Here is a 19,248-nt window from a genome sequence, read left to right on the forward strand (position 1 = left end):
GAGATAATTCTTACCTTAGCTAAATCTTTAACGGTTTCAGTTTTTCCAGTACCAGCAGGGCCAGCTGGTGATCCTCCAAGATGTAAATGCATGGCACCAGTTAGAGTAAGGTAACATCTGTCTGTTAGCTGTGTAATAACTAAACGAGGGGAACATCCAAGGTACTCATACCCATACTTAAACTGTGCATTGGATTGTAGAACTTGGCAATGATTACTTTGTTCATCCCATTCATATCGCAGTTGTCTAAAAATAAAATGTTCAAGTTTAAAAAATTCAAAACTATCAATGTATGTTCTCCGATGATAAGATGAATGTTATTTTTTTTTATAAATTCTATAGCAACTTTAATTTTAACACCTTCAAGATCAGATGGTCATTCTAAAAAATGGGGGGAAAATCACATTTTTTACATATATTTTATTATAAAGTTACAATGATTCTCATACTTTGATTAAAAATTACAAATATTTGGATATTTCTAAATTCAGCCACAGTATGAATGTGACTATTTGTGCTGAATGACAGCTAATTGAAGACAACTTGTTTGAGATTTCCATTTTAGATTCCTGTCTTTAGACAATACTCTATGTAACACCTTAAACTGATAAACTATGTAAAGTTTCATCCAAGTTCTTCTTACTTTTTCCAATCAAAGTCCTCCTTTGAGGTAACTTTATCCACTATCATGGTATGTAGTATATCTCTGTTATGGACGTTGATGGTCAGTAAGGCCTCTATACTCATCCTCTGATAGCCTTTGATATTCTGGGACACGACACCAGCGAGCTGTTCTAATGATTTGATTAGATTACTCTGTACCTCTGTAATGGCTGTGATGGGGTTAGGTTGTTCAAAACATTTCACTACATCTTTGTTCAACATTATTTGAACCTGTAATTATAAAATTGTATTGATAATAGCATCTGGAGATGAGTTTTCTCATAATGAAGGAACAAAGGTGGTTTTTCAAACAGGAATCTTGGAAAAAAAGCATATCTTTGAATCTTTTTGGCTACTTTTACCATATTGCATTCATTATAACTGCAAAAACTATACTAATCTATTAAAGTCCTCTCAATAAATGATCTTTCAAACTAAGGGGTTATTCTATGATATAACACAGAATATTAACCTACCATTGAACATGATAATATCAAAATATTACAAATGTCAAACTGATAAAGGTCTTTTTTTCCCATATATTTCAGTTGTCTTCCTTAGTAAAATGGATCTCATTGTTACCACTCAAATTTTGTGGTTTTTGGTTTAATAATGAAAATTGTTTCTTATTCAAACAAACTTTTATCCCAAACAAAATTAATGTTCTTAATTCATAGCCATCCAAGATATCATATACCATTTACAATATACTTACCACAGTGAGAACAACTTGTCCAGGATGTTCTAGTACCCATTTTGACAAATCTGAATTGTCCCAATCACTTATACCTTTCTTTAAATGTCTGTAAAAAATGAAAGATATTAAAACTATACAGTGATATGGATAATTGAAGGCTATACACAACATTACTGTAATATGATTAAAAATGGCTGTCCTAATTATATCTTGATTTCTGTTTTAAAGCAATGTGGGTTTTTAAAACTTCCACTTTTTATGATGCTTGTTTCATGTGTTAAAAAATACTTTGAATGTATAGCAGCTGGTCAAAGTGAATAAAGAAATGATTTTCTTTTCATATAACAATGGATCAGATTCACACCAGAATGAAAAGGTTTATTTATTACATAAGTCAACTTACTTTTTGACAGTTTCAAACATAACTGTCTCAAAACTAACCAGCCACTGAGGAGTGTTTCCTGTTCTGATACGACTGAAAAAAAAAAGTTTATAATTTACACTTGCTGATAACAAACAAAAATCAGAATAAATCAAAATTGAAATGTAAATCTGCATAGAAACTGTCTGAAAAAATATCAAATTGAATTCCGTTCTTTTCATTGGTACTTATTGTCATGGATTGAGGTTAATTTATAATTTCATTGATATTTGATTTTATGGTGTTGCCAAAGTCAACACAAGCCTATAGAAAAACATTTGTTGCATAATTCTTAAATTTAATATTAGCACTTTCTGTCTGACAGGAAATCAAATGACAAAATCTTTATACTTAATACTTACTTTTTGGGCATTTCTATTTCTTCCCCTTCATCTGAAATCATTTTCCTTACAATTCCACCAGTAATTTCCAGAGATTTAACATTTCCAAAACATTTACCCAAGTGTGGCTAAAATACATAAATAAATATGAATCTTACACATTCAAATAACCAAAACAAATTACAAACACGAGATTGAAAGAATTTCTTCACATCAAAACAATGCTAAAGATTACTACTGTTAAGTTTAATATCAAAATCATGATGAAAAATTTAGTTAGCAATTAATTTATATTTGAATTTTAAAACATCATACAGAAATAAAACAATTGTCTGATATCTATCTAAATTACCTGAACAGCATTTGGATTATCTGAGTTAGCCAGGATCTCCAACAACTCATCATTACTGAGAAAGTAAAACCTGGGGAAGGCAAATCTCTTCGTCTCAAGATGATCCTAAATTAAACATAGAGTTATAGAATTTAACTTCTTATACCACTTGCTAACTTAAAACAATTCTAGAATATGCGTATGTTATGATTGTTTTATTTGTACTTTCATTTCACATTTCAAACTGTTCTGAGTTGTAATCCACAGATGAACTTTTTTTGTTTAAATGTACTAGATATTAAATTTTCATTATAAGCAGATAAAAAACACAATTCTAATATACCTCTAGATTTTTCTGTATAATATTGAGTGTTAAGTTATTTTGTTGTAGCGTCTCTAGTGTTCCAGGCGTAAGAGCTGACTTTATAGCATTGGGTCGATCCTCTACTCTCCTCATTAAATCTTTCCAGGCTCTGTCGACTTGCATGAACATCTTAAATTCTCCTTTCAATTGTCTACAAATTAAAAATTTAACTATTACTTCAAATACAATCATTTTTTGTTTCTTTATATAAATATTGAATTTTAAAATTTTATTTTCATCAAAATTAAAAAGATATATCAGCCGATGCGGTAGGATAAAAATATACACTTATTTGCTCCTTTTCTTTTTTAACCTTACTCATTATTTTAATATGAATAAACAAGTCAGATCTGGCTTTCTTCTTCTATGTAATAGCCTCAAATTTTAAATAATACCTCTGTATGTCAGGAGCACGGAATATCTTCTCAATATATAACCATGTACGCTGACATGACAACCATTCATCTAAGGTACGTCCAAAAACCAACAACTTTCTTTCCCATTCTTCTACTTGACCCTACAACATACGTAGTTCATTAAAGTTTTTAAAAAGAACATCACTTTATTCTTGTTTTAAGTAAAATTCATCACATTATGAATATAAAATAATAAAGAAACTACCGATTTACTAGTTAAACATTTTAACAAAAGGTCCTTTATAAACAACATGGAATGATATGTAGGATTTATACATCTAATGAAATTGAAATATTTTGCTTAATACTTTCCAAATGAATTTCAAAATGAAGAGGTTGCTGCAAATAAAATTTCTTTTTTCTATGTTTGAAATAATATTGTTTGTCTTTGCTTTTCAATGATTTAAAAAAAAAAATGTATTTCACAAAAGAAAATCAAAATTTGTCTAAACTTATCTATCACCAGCCTACCTTAATGGGTGATACATATCTGGATCCTCTAATTGTACCAATGGTTACAGCACTTTCCTCTAACTGTGCCATGATGTCATCAGCACCTCCAATAATATAGGTGTCTCTACTAGGCTGTGGTACAGTACGGAAGTCTGTTTTTTGCCATAATTGAATGATCTACAAATTCACAAAATTCAATTCATTATTTTTCACTTCAGAACCGACTCTACTTAGTTTGTGCAAGTTGCAAACAGGAGGTTGCAGTGTCTACTATCTTTAATCTGATGAAATCATGGCGACTGGATGATAGACTGGAATTCTCCAGTACCTATGCAAATATTATTGACTGGCATTGTTAACAAATTGAACTGAGCGTAGCTATACAATGTCTGTTATTCTTGGAATTATAAATTATCTTTTAGACACTTTCCTTAACAGATTTCTTATAACAAGTAACAATAATACAGCTGTGAAAATGTGGGAACTATGTACACAGTAGTAAAATTTTCAAAAAACACCATTGCATTTCACAGTATACCAAATTCCATGAAGATCCATTAAGAAGCAACAAAAAATTATAAGAGATGGATTAACAAAAACATTGAAAGATGTCAACAGGTATAACTTTTCCTTAAGAGGGGGTTATAATCACCTTGTCTAACATTTTCTCTAATGTTTCTTCATTGCTGGCTGTTGTAGATATGTCCTGAATCTTATCTTTCAGTTTTATTATCTGGAAAACAAAAACAGATAATTAATCAATGTCAATTCTTTAGTTAGACTGAGCATTTTTCATATTGAAATATTATTTATCAGTAATATTGGTTTTTACAAACTTATATGAGTGAACATGTTGAATTCGGTAAAATTAAAATACCTGAAAATTGTTATATTATAAAGCTCTTGTTATGAAAACACATAATTGAGCTCAAAAATATATTCAAATTTCCAAATAAATGTATTTATTGCATTGGTTGCAATGAATTACATTGATTTTCCAGTTAAATAAAAACCGTTAATTTCACATGTGAAATAAACCTTTGTTATTTCACTCTCTGACGTCATACAACAAAAGGCGTTGTCAAGACGTCGATAACAACAAATTGTGAATTTTTAGAAAAAAGATAGTTTCTTACATGTTTAACATTAATTTCTTTAAAAAAAAAGCTGTTTGCCAATGTAATAAAAATAATAACTATTTAAAAATTCAAATATCGAAAAATATTCAACTTGTGACTGCACAACACTAATATTAACTCATGCCCTGCACGCATTCATGAATTAATGTGTTGTTCTGTCACTGGTTGCATATTTTTCTCTATTTGAATTCTTCGCTTAGTTATTCTATAAATCTTGACAGAAATATGGTGCATAAAAAAATATATTGTTGACTTCCAGTACATGTAGTACTAATTTAGTGTTATTTAAAAGAAAATAATTTTAAAATGAAAGTTAGTTCATCACAAAATAAAACAGATCTACAGTGACAACATTTCAAAATAATGAAAACCACAAAGATTCTGAGCTCTCAGATGCACTTGAACAAAAAACTCCTTACACTGATTGCATACCATGCAAATTAGAGATTGGAACTGGAACTGGGTATCAATTTGCTTGAATAAAAAATCATAACTCTACAAAAGTCAAGTGATAAAAATGTTCTTGTGGATATGCACATTAAAATATTATGTCTTCATTAACTACAAAGAAATTTTGTTGAAATGTGTGGTTTCAGAGGCGTTGTGATGACAAACTTGCAATTGTATATTGATGCAGATACGTTCAAAGGGGCGTAACTCCTATAAAAAAAAATTAATCATAATTTCCTGTCAATATGCACATCTACATAGTATGTCCTTTTTATCTACAAAGATTGATGAAATTCTGTCATGTGGTTTTAGAGGAGTTGCAATGACAAACTGTTGCAGTAGTATATTGAGTCAGATTAGTTCAAAGGGGCGTCACTCCTAGAAAAGAAATTAATCATAATTTCCTGTTGATATGCACATCTTCATAGTATGGGCTTATTATCTACAAAGTTTCATGAATTCTGTTGTGTGGTTTCAGAGGAGTTGCGATGACAAACTGTTGCAGTAGCGTATTGAGACAAATAAGTTTAAATGGGGGTAACTCCTGGAAAAAAAGGAGGAGTTGTGATGACAAGAACAGGAATGATGAACGGACAGACGGACGGATCAAAAACATTATATCCGCCGCAATAAATTGCTTGGGGTGTAACTAGTCAGTTGTGTATACAATATCAAGCTATGTAGACTTACCTTCATTTCTATCAAGTTTCCAAGTGTAAATGTTTTGTCTTTTACAATAGATTTCCCAATCATTCGTTCTATTTCATCCCAATGACGCTGTTTCAATGAAGGATTTCTCAAGCTGGTAATGATTGGCATACTCTGTTTAAATTCCATTACTTTCTCCTTGAGATGTGGGACAACCTCATTGTGGGGCAATCCTATACAAAATATTATTATTACTGTTATACATGTCTATTAATAGTTTATATCCCTGGAATAGGGATGAAGGTGATGGCTTACATGCATGAATTTGTGTCAAATATCCATGTTATAATACATCATTTAGCATTCCGTAAAATAGGAAAAATTTATAAAAAACAATTTACTTCAATCATTGTTTAGAACAATCTATTTTTAATGTGAAAGAGGAAAGTTTTCCACCTTTTACAGGATGAGAACATAATTTGTGATTTGGTATTCCATTATGGTATTTCCCCACTATGATAACAGATTTAAAAATTGGCATAAAAATAAATTACTTTGATTATCATCAAGGGATAAGGACACATTGCCCTGTTTCCACTATCCCATTTCTATGTGCAGCATACCAAGAATTCTGTGTCAAAACCCCTATATGATAAAATTGAGAAAGGAAATGGTGAATATGTCAAAGCGACAACCACCCGACCATAGAGCAAACAACAGCCGAAGGCAACCAATGGGTCTTCAATGTAGCGAGGATTCCCGCACCCGTAGGTGTCCTTCAGCTGGCCCCTAAAATATGCATAATAGTACAGTGATAATGGACGTCATACTAAACTCCGAATTATACACAAGAAACTAAAATTTAAAATCATACAAGACTAACAAAGGCCAGAGGCTCCTGACTTGGGACAGGCGCAAAATTGCGGCGGGGTTAAACATGTTTATGAGATCTCAACCCTCCCCCTATACCTCTAGCCAATGTAGAAAAGTAAAAAGAATAACAATACGCACATTAAAATTCAGTTCAAGAGAAGTCCGAGTCTGTACTTTCAATATGGTAGATAAGATAGGATTACCTTTTTCTAACATATACACTGTTTGTGTAAACTTGCTGACATTTTTCTGTAGACTTTCTACTTGTAATGCATCAAATAATGTATTAATCCATTGTTTCTCTAACTTATTCCATTCCATTGTTGAAGTCCATAGTGCTTTTCTTAATGTTAGATCTCTTTCAACCTCTGGTAAAGCTGCTTGTATCTCCTTGGCACTACTATCATCTGATCTGTCCATTAGCAGGTATTCTCTAAATAAAAAGAAATGTAATATGCAATAAGTTTGCAACAATGTTGATTACTTTTATACATTGTATCCCATTTCAGTGGAATATTGTGGACTACTTTTACACAGTGTATCCCATAATCATTGTATTTATGTTGACCCCTTTTATAGTGTATCCCATACCATTTCTATAATGTTGACTACTTTGTAGTGTATCCCATTTCATTGATATAATGTTGACTACTTTATAGTGTATCCCATATCATTGATATGTTGACTACTTTATAGTGTATCCCATATCATTGATATAATAATGACTACTTTTATACAGTGTATACTATTTCATTGCAATACTGTTGACTACTTTTATACTTTGTATCCCATATCAATGCAATGATGTTGACAACTTTTATAGTGTATCCCATATCATTGTAATACTGTTGACTACTTTTATACAGTGCATCCAATAGCATTGCAATATATACTTTTATAGTATTTATCCCATATCATTGCAATAATTTTGACTACATTTATAGTGTATATCCCATATCATTGCAATAACTTTGACTTCTTTTACATAATGTATCTCAAATCATTGTAATGATGTTAACTACTTTTATACTGTATATATATGAACTTATGAATTGTACGGTTCATTCATACTGTATATTAGATTTTTGAAACCAGAACTGGAATAATAATGAAATCATGCAGGTTGTACAAATATTTTACATACTCTTGAATATAAAAAACAATAAAGTCAAACATATGCAATCAAATTCAACATTTTTAAAGAGGAACAAATAAATTACAACTTTATACATGATTTACCTCACTGATTGGCTGAAAAGAATAAATTTGTTCATGCACTAGAAAAATTGAATTTTGTTTAAATATATTAGCTGGGAGTTTCACTAATTCTTGTGTAACACAATAATGTTTAAAACTAAAATGCCATGAAATGATGTTACTGTCTTTGGCAACTAAACAGGGAAATGTCATATGTCAAATGTAAATACCAGGCTCTTTCATGCTCCTTGTACACCTCAAAATTTAAAAAAAGGAAATAAAAAGGAAAATGTTTAGAAGTAAAATGTGACTTTGGAAATTATAGATCGAGGTAAAAAAGAACAGCCCAAAAAAGTATTGTGTTTATAGGGTTTCCCGGTTGACAAAATTACAATATTTGTCTAATATGTTGTATTTTATTAGAATCAAATAATTCATGGCAGCCATAGATTTGTTTTCAACCTCAGGTAAAGAATTTATATTTCAGACCAGACTTTTACTTCTGAACACTAATTTTTTTTAAAGTATTGAATTTCAAATACTCACTCTCCAAACATGTTCTTCTTAGAGTTAGCAAGTGAGCTACCAAATCTCTCTTGGTACGTGACATAACTATGTATCCGTTTAGACAGAGATTGGACATCTTCCTGAGCTACTTCTATAGTATTTATAGCTCTGCCAGGATCTGTATCTATACTAAGTAAGTCAGGATTCTTCACCTCTTCTTTCTTTTTATTCAGCTCTGAACGAATCTGTTGTATCAAGGTGTCTAAGTCTCGACTGAACTTACGGATATTCTCATCTTTCTTAGCTTCATTATACAGGATGGTATTCTAGAACAAAACATTTATAAGTAGAACTTTTGCAAACGTATTCCAAATACAAATATTCTATATAATACTGTAAAGCATGAAATTTTCACAACAGGTTTATTTTTTTGCAATTTAACGACTCAGCCAAATCACAAAAATATCCACTCACTTATCTTCACTTTTACAGCAAACAAAAATAAACCGTGTAAGAGGGTTAAAGAAAAATATTCGTGAAATTTGATTTTTTTTTTATATATATCAACGATATCTGCTTTAGGCAAACTAATCACCATACTAGAGACAGATTAGTTCACTATTGTCTTTTACTCTGCCCCTATTCATCTCATATTTTTTTCCCCACTACCTAATGTTTGTTTTGTCATATACAGTGTAACCTGCAAAATAGAACCCCTTTTGTACCTAGTATTTAGGACTAATAATAAATAGTTCTTTGGTTCACTAATCACTAAATAATATTCTGAATATTCTTTCATGTTTCAAGTTTCACTGTCAATGATTTTACAGTCATTTATTCTAATTCATCAAAGTATACCTTCAATCCCTGAAAACTTGGAGCCAATGTCTGATATAAAGCCATTTCTTCTGGTAATATGTTAACTAAGTAATCCTTAGCTATTGTGAATAACTTGTTCACTAATAGAAACTCATTCTCAAGGGCAGGTAACTCTGAACTAATCTTTGACAGAAAGGTCAAATGCTCCACAAATTGTTCAACAGATTTAGGATAGTTGTCCAATTTCCTTGCTGCACCCTGAAATTATATGAAGTTTAACTATTAAAACTGAATAATGACTGTTAAAATAGTCCAAGAATAGACAATATGTAGCCAAACATACATTTTTTTCTCAATTCCAAAACTGTGTTCTTTCTGTGAAATGTCATCAAGGCATGGTCACAGTTTTTGAAAAGTAATAATAGCAATATCAAAGGAGAATAAATAAAAATTCTGACTAATAAAGGAATGAGAAGAATCTAAATACTTTTATTGATTATCAAAAATTAATTAACTTTCAGGATTAAATCAGATAAGAATAATAGAAAGAGTTAATTTGATCATTTTTTTTTGTTTAATATCCCTGAAAACCAACCTTGATAATAGTAAGTAAGTCTTCATTCCTTTTATTGGCTATAAGTGGGAGTTTGATATGTACTGTATCCACAATATTGGTAGGATATGGTAGACAGGTCTCACGGTAGTTCTTACTCAGAACCTGTATCATATGTACTCTCTTTCTGATTGTCATGGCTTTCATTTTTCCAATCTGCAAAAGGTTAATAAAAAATATAGAGCTATCAAAAACAAAAAAATGTCTTTATAACGGGTTTACTTACATAAGTTCTGACAGCATATTGATACTGACACATCTAACACTATCCATAATCTACACTCTGACAAAAATGTCATTGCTCTTTAACTATAAGTTTCTAAGATCAAAACCATAATTTAAATAAGGACTAAGTAAGGGACAGTGGAACTTATTATGATTGTCAGTTTGAACAGGTAAATCCAATTTCACCTTATCAACTATATTCTGTGAGAAAAAATTTAATCGTTAATTAAATACAGCAATGGACAACGACTCATAACTGTAATAAATTTTTGCAGTGCTGGTTAGGAACACAAGAAAAGGTAAAAATCTTACTTCACCAGTATGTTTGGCTAGAACACCACTAAACTGATCTGTTGACCAAGGCTTATAGGCCATCGATTCTTCTACATTCAATTTCATGGCATCATCAACCATCAGACAATACTGATCAAACTCCTACAAGAAGAAATATTTAAAGAACATTGTAATTTCAATGTAATATTTAAAGAACATTGTAATTTCATTTTAATACTTAAAGAACAATTGTAATTTCATTATAAATTATAAAAAAAATGTAATTTCAATGTTATTTTAAAGAACAATTGTAATTTCATTGTAAATTATAAAAAAAAAGGTAATTTCAAAGTTATTTTAAAGAACAATTGTAATTTCAATGTAATACTTAAAGAACAAATGCTATTTTGATGTAATACTTATAGAACAATTGTAATTTTAAGGTGTAATATTTAAAGAACAATTGTTATTTAATGTAATACTGTTTGTATCATATTTAATGTGTGTGTACATACAACAATGCTAATCCAGATAGTCAGAATAACTAGTCCTTACTTTCAATGATTTAGCAGAATTACTACGGTTCAGGCAAGAAATTTATATGTCAGATATTCTACTTCAATTGTTTACAGAATATCCCAAAAAAGGGCAAAATTGTATAACTTTCATAAATATTTTCAAGCAATCTGCCTTTCTGCATTTCCAAACAGCAAAATAAAACTGATTCCTATTTAGAAACGTCAAAAGATAATCCTTTAAAATAACAAAGTATACAGCAATATTAATAATCTTTCCTTCCAACATGCTTTGTTTTACATGAAATTCAGTGTTTTTACATGTAACCTCCTTGTTTTCATTAAAGTGGAGGTCATTCCTTACCAGACCTACTAGTTCCCTTCATTCACTTTTAATTGGAAAAGAAAAGTACTTGGAAGAAAATTTAAAATTGACTGACAAATGAAGCATCTATTTTACAAGTATTACAGTATTCAAACTGAAGAATTCAACTTACTTTAGCATACTGCTTGACAAGATTCATCTCCATTTCTATGTATTTATGTAACTCCTCTAATAAGTTATTGTATTCATAGTCGTCACTGAAGATAAACTGAAGGTCAGGCCAAGGTCGTTCATATTCCCTTCTCTCCTCCTCCTCCTCGACATCAAAGTTTAACTTCAGATCCTGTATAGGTGCTGAGTAGAATACTTTTAATCTTGGTTCTCGTAACATGGAAACAACTTGAACTGAAAATGAAACAGTAAAACGAAAATTATATGATTTTTTAAAATAAAAATGGAAAGTCAATGTTTACTGTGAATTTAAAGACAAGATTGCACTGAAATACTTGGCTTCTCTACTTCTGAGACTTCACCATAAAAACTGGATCTTTATGAAAATATTCCCTAAATCTAGACACTGGTTGACTATACATTTTCATCACTCTTTCTGAGATTAATATTTAAAGTACTTACAATATTATTTTAAATCTACTAATATAATAATAAATTTTAGAACTGTTCCTAGCGCAATACTATATCAACTTAAAAACAAATTACTGAACTAGTCATCAGCTAAACTACGCCCTGTTTAAACTGTTCCTAAGTGAGTCACTTACCAATAGTACTCCTAAACCCAGCCACTATTTCATCTATACCCTGTTTGAACTGTTCCTGATTTGGTGATATGTCAACAACTGATTTGCTTGGTAGAGTTGGTTTCCTAAAAACAAAACAGTAAACTATACCACAACTGAACTAAATTTATGAACGAAAGATTTAAGATAACATGAAATTCTAAAAACTTTATTCAAAAACTGTTTTTGATGGGTTTTTTATTACATTAAATGTTAAGTTGTGTTAGAAATAGAGTCAACATATTCAACATCAAACAAATGTCTTATCAATTTTTCAGATGTTAAATTGTCAAGAAATGACTAGAAATTTCTAGAAATGTTGGGGATTAATTCTAAAATGTCCTCTCAAGTTTATTATGCCAGAAAGAAAGATTTCGAAGCACATGATTTACAAATGATATAACCATACCAATTCATATGTGGCATTTGTCTTTTAATGTTACTCACTACTTTTATTGTATTATCAGTTCTCGGTAGGTTATATATTCAATGTAACAAACCTTCTCTCTGTGTAAGCATAAGTTAACTGTTTATCTCCCTTCTTTTCTTCATCGTCATCCTCATCATCTTCTCCTTCTTTATATTCTTTGTGGTCTTCTCTCTCTCCATCAGTTTCCTCATCAGAATAATAATCAGACTCTGAGTCAGAGTTCTCTGTATCTATTAAATAAAGAGAATACCATTTTATTGAACTATTCTGTGGATTCAGTTATTTTTCTGGGTACCAATTACCAAGGATTCAAGAAAAAATGTGCTTTTAAGGGATATTTGAATTAGAGGTTTTGCAAAAGTTTGAAGATTAGCTAAGGGAGACAATCAAATAGTTACAAACTTTTGCCTTCCATTACCTGTTGCTGATTGTTGTTCATCAGTGAATTTGACCATCTTCTTTCCTGATCCTAATTCAGTTCTCTCCAGGGTCTTCCTCCTAGAGGATCCTGGAGATGATGAATGTCTACTACCACCTGATAGGGCAGTTCTTTCTTTAGGGGTATTCAACACTAGCTGTACATTAAATACAGCTGCTGCTATTTCTTCTACAACATCTTTTTGTTTAATTTCTTCCAGTACCTAAAATTGATATGTGATAATTTCTTTTGGTAAATTCACGGTATGTATACAAACCATATACATGTATGAATATGAATACTTTATAAAACCAATTACCAGTCCATGGCATACTCTTGATAGTAACTTTCTTTTGGATTTGTGGGTGAAAAACAAGTACGGATTTAAAGAAATAACCTCTTTTTAAGGATGCTAACATATTTTCAGAAATTTGTTGCCCACAAAAGACATTCTAATATGACCTAGATTCCTTGATGTTTACACCACAATAAATTGAAATTAGATAATTCAACCCCTCCTGTCTTTATCTTAGTTTTAAAGCATAATATATGTGTTTATGGTCATATATTCCGGACATTTGTATAAATTATAATGTCTGGTAAAAGTCCTGCTGGGCAAAGCATGAAACGGTCATAAACTTTTTCGTTTTCAAGGCTTTCTTAAGAGACCGTTATTTTAACATAATTGGTGATCTTTTTGACCCAACATTTTGCCTCTTACAGCCACACATTTCCGGTCTTAAAAGTGACATGATCATTCATTACTATCAAAAACAACCCCTTCTTCAATACTTTCTAATTTTAATGAATGCTAATTAGGTGTTGAACAGCTGAAATCTACCTGTTCAGGTGACATGTTAACTATTTTCAGTACCGGACATCGTATAAATTGATGGGACCATTCAAAGTTATTTTCTTACATTTCAGCGGTTTGTATCTAATTAATTTAGTCAAACAGATTATAATTATAAGAAATACGTTTATAAACATGATTTGATGAACTTTTAAAAAAAGTTTTAAAGAAAAATCGTCAGAACTACGTTGTATGAACAAGAACACGTGTGCACATGTGCACAGGTGGGAAATTTAATTATGCATCCTACCTTTCTTCAAAAATGCTAAAATTATCATTGATACCTGTATCTAACGTTCTTTTCAAGTATTTTGTTTCAAGAAATAACAGGGGAAGAGCTTCTTTACTCAGTTGTGCTTTGTAAACGTACACAGAATTTACATATCCGTTTCTGGTCCATATTTTACCATTGTCAAGTCAAGTTTAGAAAAATGTGATTTTAAAACGAAAGTAAAGTTTTTGACAACGTCATTTTGCACAAATAAAGAGTCTAAGACAGGTATGAGCACGCTGATGTGCACACTTTGATTGATGCACTGCCAATTAAACAGTTTACTTTAGAATATCAAATTCATATCAAAATAAAGTTTAATATCGGTTTTTTTATCTTATGTCATTCACTAGGATGGCCATCTGATTACCATAATTGCCTTTTGTAACTTAGTCTTAAGGCATTAAAATTGGGACCAGATATAAAATGTCCAGCTGGCTCAAATATTTTTTGAAGCCCTGGTTTATTACCACATCAATCGAATGGAATAAAGTTAAAAACAGGAAATTGAGTATCAGTAAGCTTGAAAACAAATAAATTTACATATATTTCATTCCCCCGCCCCTAAAAAATATTTATTACGCACCTCATTAATATCAGGAGGACCATCAAACAGTTCTGGCTGATCAAAATCAAACTGTGGAATAACATAGCCTTCTTTTTTTTGTACCTGTCCTGGTTTCCCAATACCACTGGCCCTGTAAAACACAATTATTTCTAATCTTCAATTGTGATAAATTATGACTCTGAAAAAACACAGATAATTACTCAAAATGTGATACTGTTAATTCAGAAATTATTGCTAAAAATCCGAAAGGGTCATAATCCCAATAATTCAAACTTGCATTTTGAAATTTGTATATGAATTACACAGAATTTTCTCAATATCGCAAAAATTTTTTAAATAAAAATTTACAAAATCGCAATAACAAATGCACACAATAATTTCTGAATTTACCGTACTCAATATTTTTTAGAATTGGTTCGAGATTTATCTGTACATAAAATACAACATGATCTTGAATATTTGATAGATAAGCAGAAAACAACAAAATGAATGTGATACAGCACCCACTTAGAGGAATGGGGTATAATTATATCATTTGATACACATTCAATTTTACCACACATCCGTCTTTGGATCAGCAATTTACCCACCAAAATGTTTTTACCCAATATGAAGAAAAAAACATCAATAAATATCAACATGTACTGGTTCTGATATGCATGTAATATTTGCCACTGGATGTTACACACTAATATCTATCATCATCCTCAACTATTAAGAAACAAACAAATGAACCCTATAAATCTATTGTTATATACATTCTTTCCTATTGAAGGTCAGTGGTTTTCTACAGGCACTCTGGCTTCCTCTGCCAATAAACACTGACCGCCACGAAATAGCCTAAATGGGGTGCTTTAAAGTGCCGTTAAAACACCAAAAATCAAAAAATCAATCATTTTAAAAGAGTTATAATTCATCCATCCATTTCTTGATCTGACTGATCATCCTATTTACCTTGATTCAGGTCTACTGGCCATATAAACACTACTTCTTCCTGACTGTGTTCCCATATCTGAATCCTGATATGAAAAACAATAAGAAAACAAGTATTAGCTTTTTCAAAAAGATAGTTTATCATTTTTAAATGCTTAGAGAATTAATATGAATTAAAATTCAATTTATGGGTTCTGTGGCGAGAAATTAAACATAAGTTTGGTATTTAATAAATGACTTACCTCAGTAAAAGAATAATAATAATCATTGCTTCAGACATATAAGGAAAAACAAAATTTTACGTTATTCTCCACTTTTAATGTCTAAATATTACTGCAAAATTTGCATCTGACTTTTTAGTTTAAACTTTCTGTCAAAGATGCCAAATCAAATAGAATTTAGAATTGTGGATGGAATAGTTTCTAAAACAGTTGTTTTTTTTTAGATATATAACTTTACCTACTTACTGTATACTATGACTCAGGATCCTTGTAATTTATTGTAAGATTGACTAACCAATCAAAATATGAGTCAAACCTTAATTTAACATATATTTTTAAAAGTTTACATCATGATGAAAAAATAAGTTTCAAGTTGAGGTGACCCAAATTTCATTGTAAGTTTTCTCAAACTGAAATTAAAATCTGATACTAGACTGATAAATGGACCTACAAACGGAAGAATTCTTAGACCTTAATTTCCATGTCTATATCAGTAATAAAGTTCAACAGCATGCATATTAACTACGGTTTAACAGAAAACTATAAACTAAATTCTTGTTTAAATACCATTAACCATGCTGTTAGACAAAGCAAATAGAACATTTTTTTATAATATCTAGTACATGGCAAAACAAACAAAGGATAAAATTAAGTAACTCAACATTTTCTAGTAATTTGCTTAATATTTTTGAAAAGTCTAGGAATTAATAGTGAAAATTTTAAAAATTAAAAGGAAAAAAAATATACCATAGTAAATAATGCTTGATTTGAAAAATGCCAAATTTCTTTAATTAATCGATAAAAAATACTTTTTTAAGGAGATTTCTTTTATTTCATTTCAATTCTTTTTTTAATAATTTCAAATGAACATCCAAATTTCAAACAAAAAGATATATATATATGATACACCTGATTATAATATTGTGACTGAAAATATATATATGTGAAAATGTGTACCAGTATATTGACATATACATGTATAAATAATAACAGTAAATTAGGAATCTGTACATTAACAAAATAGAACAGTCAACAAACTGTAACAAAATCCTTACATAATATGGCGACAAATATTTAGTACGCTGAAAATCATAAAATTATTACAGACAAAAACAATAACTAGTAGAGTAAATATTATAAAAGCAGATATAACTATATATTATGCTGAAATAAAAACATCATCATACAAGCCAATCAGCAGAGAGAAATAAGCATCACGAACAAACCTTTTTCTTTTTGACCGGAACATCATCGTCATCAGATGAACTACCATCCTCAGATGGAACATATGTCGATGCCTAATATAAAACAGCACACAAAAAATGGGTAAAAAAATATATTGCACTTGGGATTATAATTGTGATCAAATTTGTATCAGGTGTACTATGTAGATAAATGAAAAGGTGGTAGATATATTTCCCATATCTCAAAACTTCACTTTTTAAATATTAAACATACCAGTAAAATTCAACTACCTGAAGTGTTGCTATGTTAACTTTGAACTTTATAAAATGGCTGATTAAAATGTAGAAAAATTAATTGTAGTTTTGGCATGGAGAAGTTAGCAAAAGAAATTTAAGCTAGAACTTATTATAAGGATTTTATCAGGAGAAATATGTGCTGAGTCTCATGAAGACGGACAATGCCAGTGCTAGGATGCTAAAGATATAAGGGATTGCAGACATTTCCTTAAATATATTACCCCACCTCCAACCCCAAAGATTTATTATCCATTCTTGAATCATAATGGTGAAATTCAAATGGGGTCATGGGTCATCTATCAAGTTACTTTTGGACCCAGTTCGCTCATCATAGTCCGATAGTGATCTTACTTTGACCAAAAACTGATAAGTATCAAATGTTCAAAGACTGCAAAAAACTTCAGAAAGGCAAGATCAGTAAAACATTAGGCTTTAGCTTCAATATAACATTATCATGATTTACCATAAACCAGATTTTTTTTCAGTTACACTTAGCTCATAATATAGCTAATTCATAATAAAGAAATAAGTTAAGCATATACTGCAAACCAACTAACTTTCACAAGAGATTTTAGGAGAATTTTGCAATTAGAAAAACAGTACTAATGTAAATTATCTTGAATGTGTCAATCTAGGACCTTCTCTTATATGATTACTTCATCTAAAAAGGTCTAAACAGGGGGAAAAATCCTGCTAAAAATTAGATGCTTACAGTATATGAAAATACCAGAACTTATTGTTAATACTAATGTGTGTTCAAACTACTTATGTGAGAAAATATGTTATGAAACTGTTATTTGAAAGGACATTTTGCTGGTTCAATGTTATCTGTCAAACTGAATATAGCACCAGGAGTTTTTTGTAATTTAACATATATGAAAAGGGTTGTGCGTATTATACACAAATGCATACCATGCACAGCTATATACGGTACATACATTGCTCAAAGGAGTAAATAAATAAATACAATCTGAATTCATTTATGAGATATTCGAAACCAAATTTAATTGAAACTGGTGCTCTAATTCAGTTGGCCTGATAACTTATATAAGATGAAACCAGTCTAAAAGGAGCAGGGAACCAGAGCTGCTGTACAGGAAGTAATTCTCTAAGAATTAACTCACCTCGTCTGAATCATAATCATATGGATTCAGTTTCTTTACAGATTTTCTATACTGTTTTAAATATTATTTCAAAGATAAGTTTTCACAATGTTTCAATTCAAAAATTATGTATTCCGTATAATCAATGTCTTATAAAAAAAAAAGATTAATATGTAAACAAAACTTATATGACGTCTATTATAAATTATCAATATATATAAGAATGTGCTTGAGTCGCTTAATAAAGTAAATGAACTGTCTTAGATGATATAATGAAAAACTATATTTGACATGAAAATAAAAATGCTATTTACATAATCTGAGCGGTCTAAAAACAATTAATAAATCCCTTGAATATGAACAATATTTTTTGGAATAACAGTTGTTGATATGACATCCAACACAGTAGCTAATTCATTTCACACACATCTACACAGATTTTTAAACTACTAAATTCTGATTCTTTTGCATCTGTTCATAATGAATATTTAACTTCCATCTAATTTATTACCGATGCATTTTTTCACCAATAAATCTTTGTTCTATCTAGCAATATTTGAATTTTCAACCTCCACTTTTATTCTTACTAAGTTTTTACTAAAAATACAATGCTTCTTTATGTATCTAGCCATTTTGATATCCCCAAAAAAAAACATCATCAGCTTAAATACAAACAAATATCCAAAATAAATTATACCTTTTCTTCATCTTCATCTGTGACATAATATGATGTAGACAGATGTTCCAGTAGTAATCTCATAGCAGTCACTACGAGTCGCCGTAACATTTCTAATATCAGGTAATCAATGGACTTCAGGAAAGCAGCCAACCTGGCTAAAATCTTCCTCCATTCAGCAATCTGAGCATAAAGAGGCTTTGAACCTGTAATACATCAATGAATAATAA

At 30.2% G+C, this 19,248-nt stretch overlaps 1 protein-coding gene across 1 annotated transcript in view; it reads right to left on the reverse strand.

Moving 5' to 3' along the window:
* The window catches only part of LOC139514266 (dynein axonemal heavy chain 6-like), a 162,974-nt gene that overhangs the window by 133,682 nt on the left and 10,044 nt on the right, over positions 1 to 19,248 (reverse strand). Inside the window, exons 12-35 of the mRNA XM_071303270.1 lie at positions 19,040 to 19,224; positions 16,985 to 17,056; positions 15,559 to 15,623; positions 14,623 to 14,734; positions 12,913 to 13,135; positions 12,565 to 12,724; positions 12,047 to 12,150; positions 11,443 to 11,675; positions 10,470 to 10,592; positions 9,915 to 10,088; positions 9,359 to 9,577; positions 8,540 to 8,826; positions 7,000 to 7,229; positions 5,966 to 6,156; positions 4,339 to 4,419; positions 3,705 to 3,863; positions 3,213 to 3,334; positions 2,797 to 2,968; positions 2,475 to 2,579; positions 2,144 to 2,250; positions 1,764 to 1,835; positions 1,379 to 1,466; positions 644 to 894; positions 15 to 246 (exon numbers count right to left, since the gene is read on the reverse strand). Of these exons, the coding sequence (XP_071159371.1) occupies positions 15 to 246; positions 644 to 894; positions 1,379 to 1,466; positions 1,764 to 1,835; positions 2,144 to 2,250; positions 2,475 to 2,579; positions 2,797 to 2,968; positions 3,213 to 3,334; positions 3,705 to 3,863; positions 4,339 to 4,419; positions 5,966 to 6,156; positions 7,000 to 7,229; positions 8,540 to 8,826; positions 9,359 to 9,577; positions 9,915 to 10,088; positions 10,470 to 10,592; positions 11,443 to 11,675; positions 12,047 to 12,150; positions 12,565 to 12,724; positions 12,913 to 13,135; positions 14,623 to 14,734; positions 15,559 to 15,623; positions 16,985 to 17,056; positions 19,040 to 19,224 (3,767 nt within the window). The remainder of the gene's footprint in view (positions 1 to 14; positions 247 to 643; positions 895 to 1,378; positions 1,467 to 1,763; positions 1,836 to 2,143; positions 2,251 to 2,474; positions 2,580 to 2,796; positions 2,969 to 3,212; positions 3,335 to 3,704; positions 3,864 to 4,338; positions 4,420 to 5,965; positions 6,157 to 6,999; positions 7,230 to 8,539; positions 8,827 to 9,358; positions 9,578 to 9,914; positions 10,089 to 10,469; positions 10,593 to 11,442; positions 11,676 to 12,046; positions 12,151 to 12,564; positions 12,725 to 12,912; positions 13,136 to 14,622; positions 14,735 to 15,558; positions 15,624 to 16,984; positions 17,057 to 19,039; positions 19,225 to 19,248) is intronic.

This window comes from Mytilus edulis, chromosome 3 (genome assembly GCF_963676685.1).
Source record: "Mytilus edulis chromosome 3, xbMytEdul2.2, whole genome shotgun sequence".
Lineage (NCBI taxonomy): Eukaryota > Metazoa > Mollusca > Bivalvia > Mytilida > Mytilidae > Mytilus > Mytilus edulis.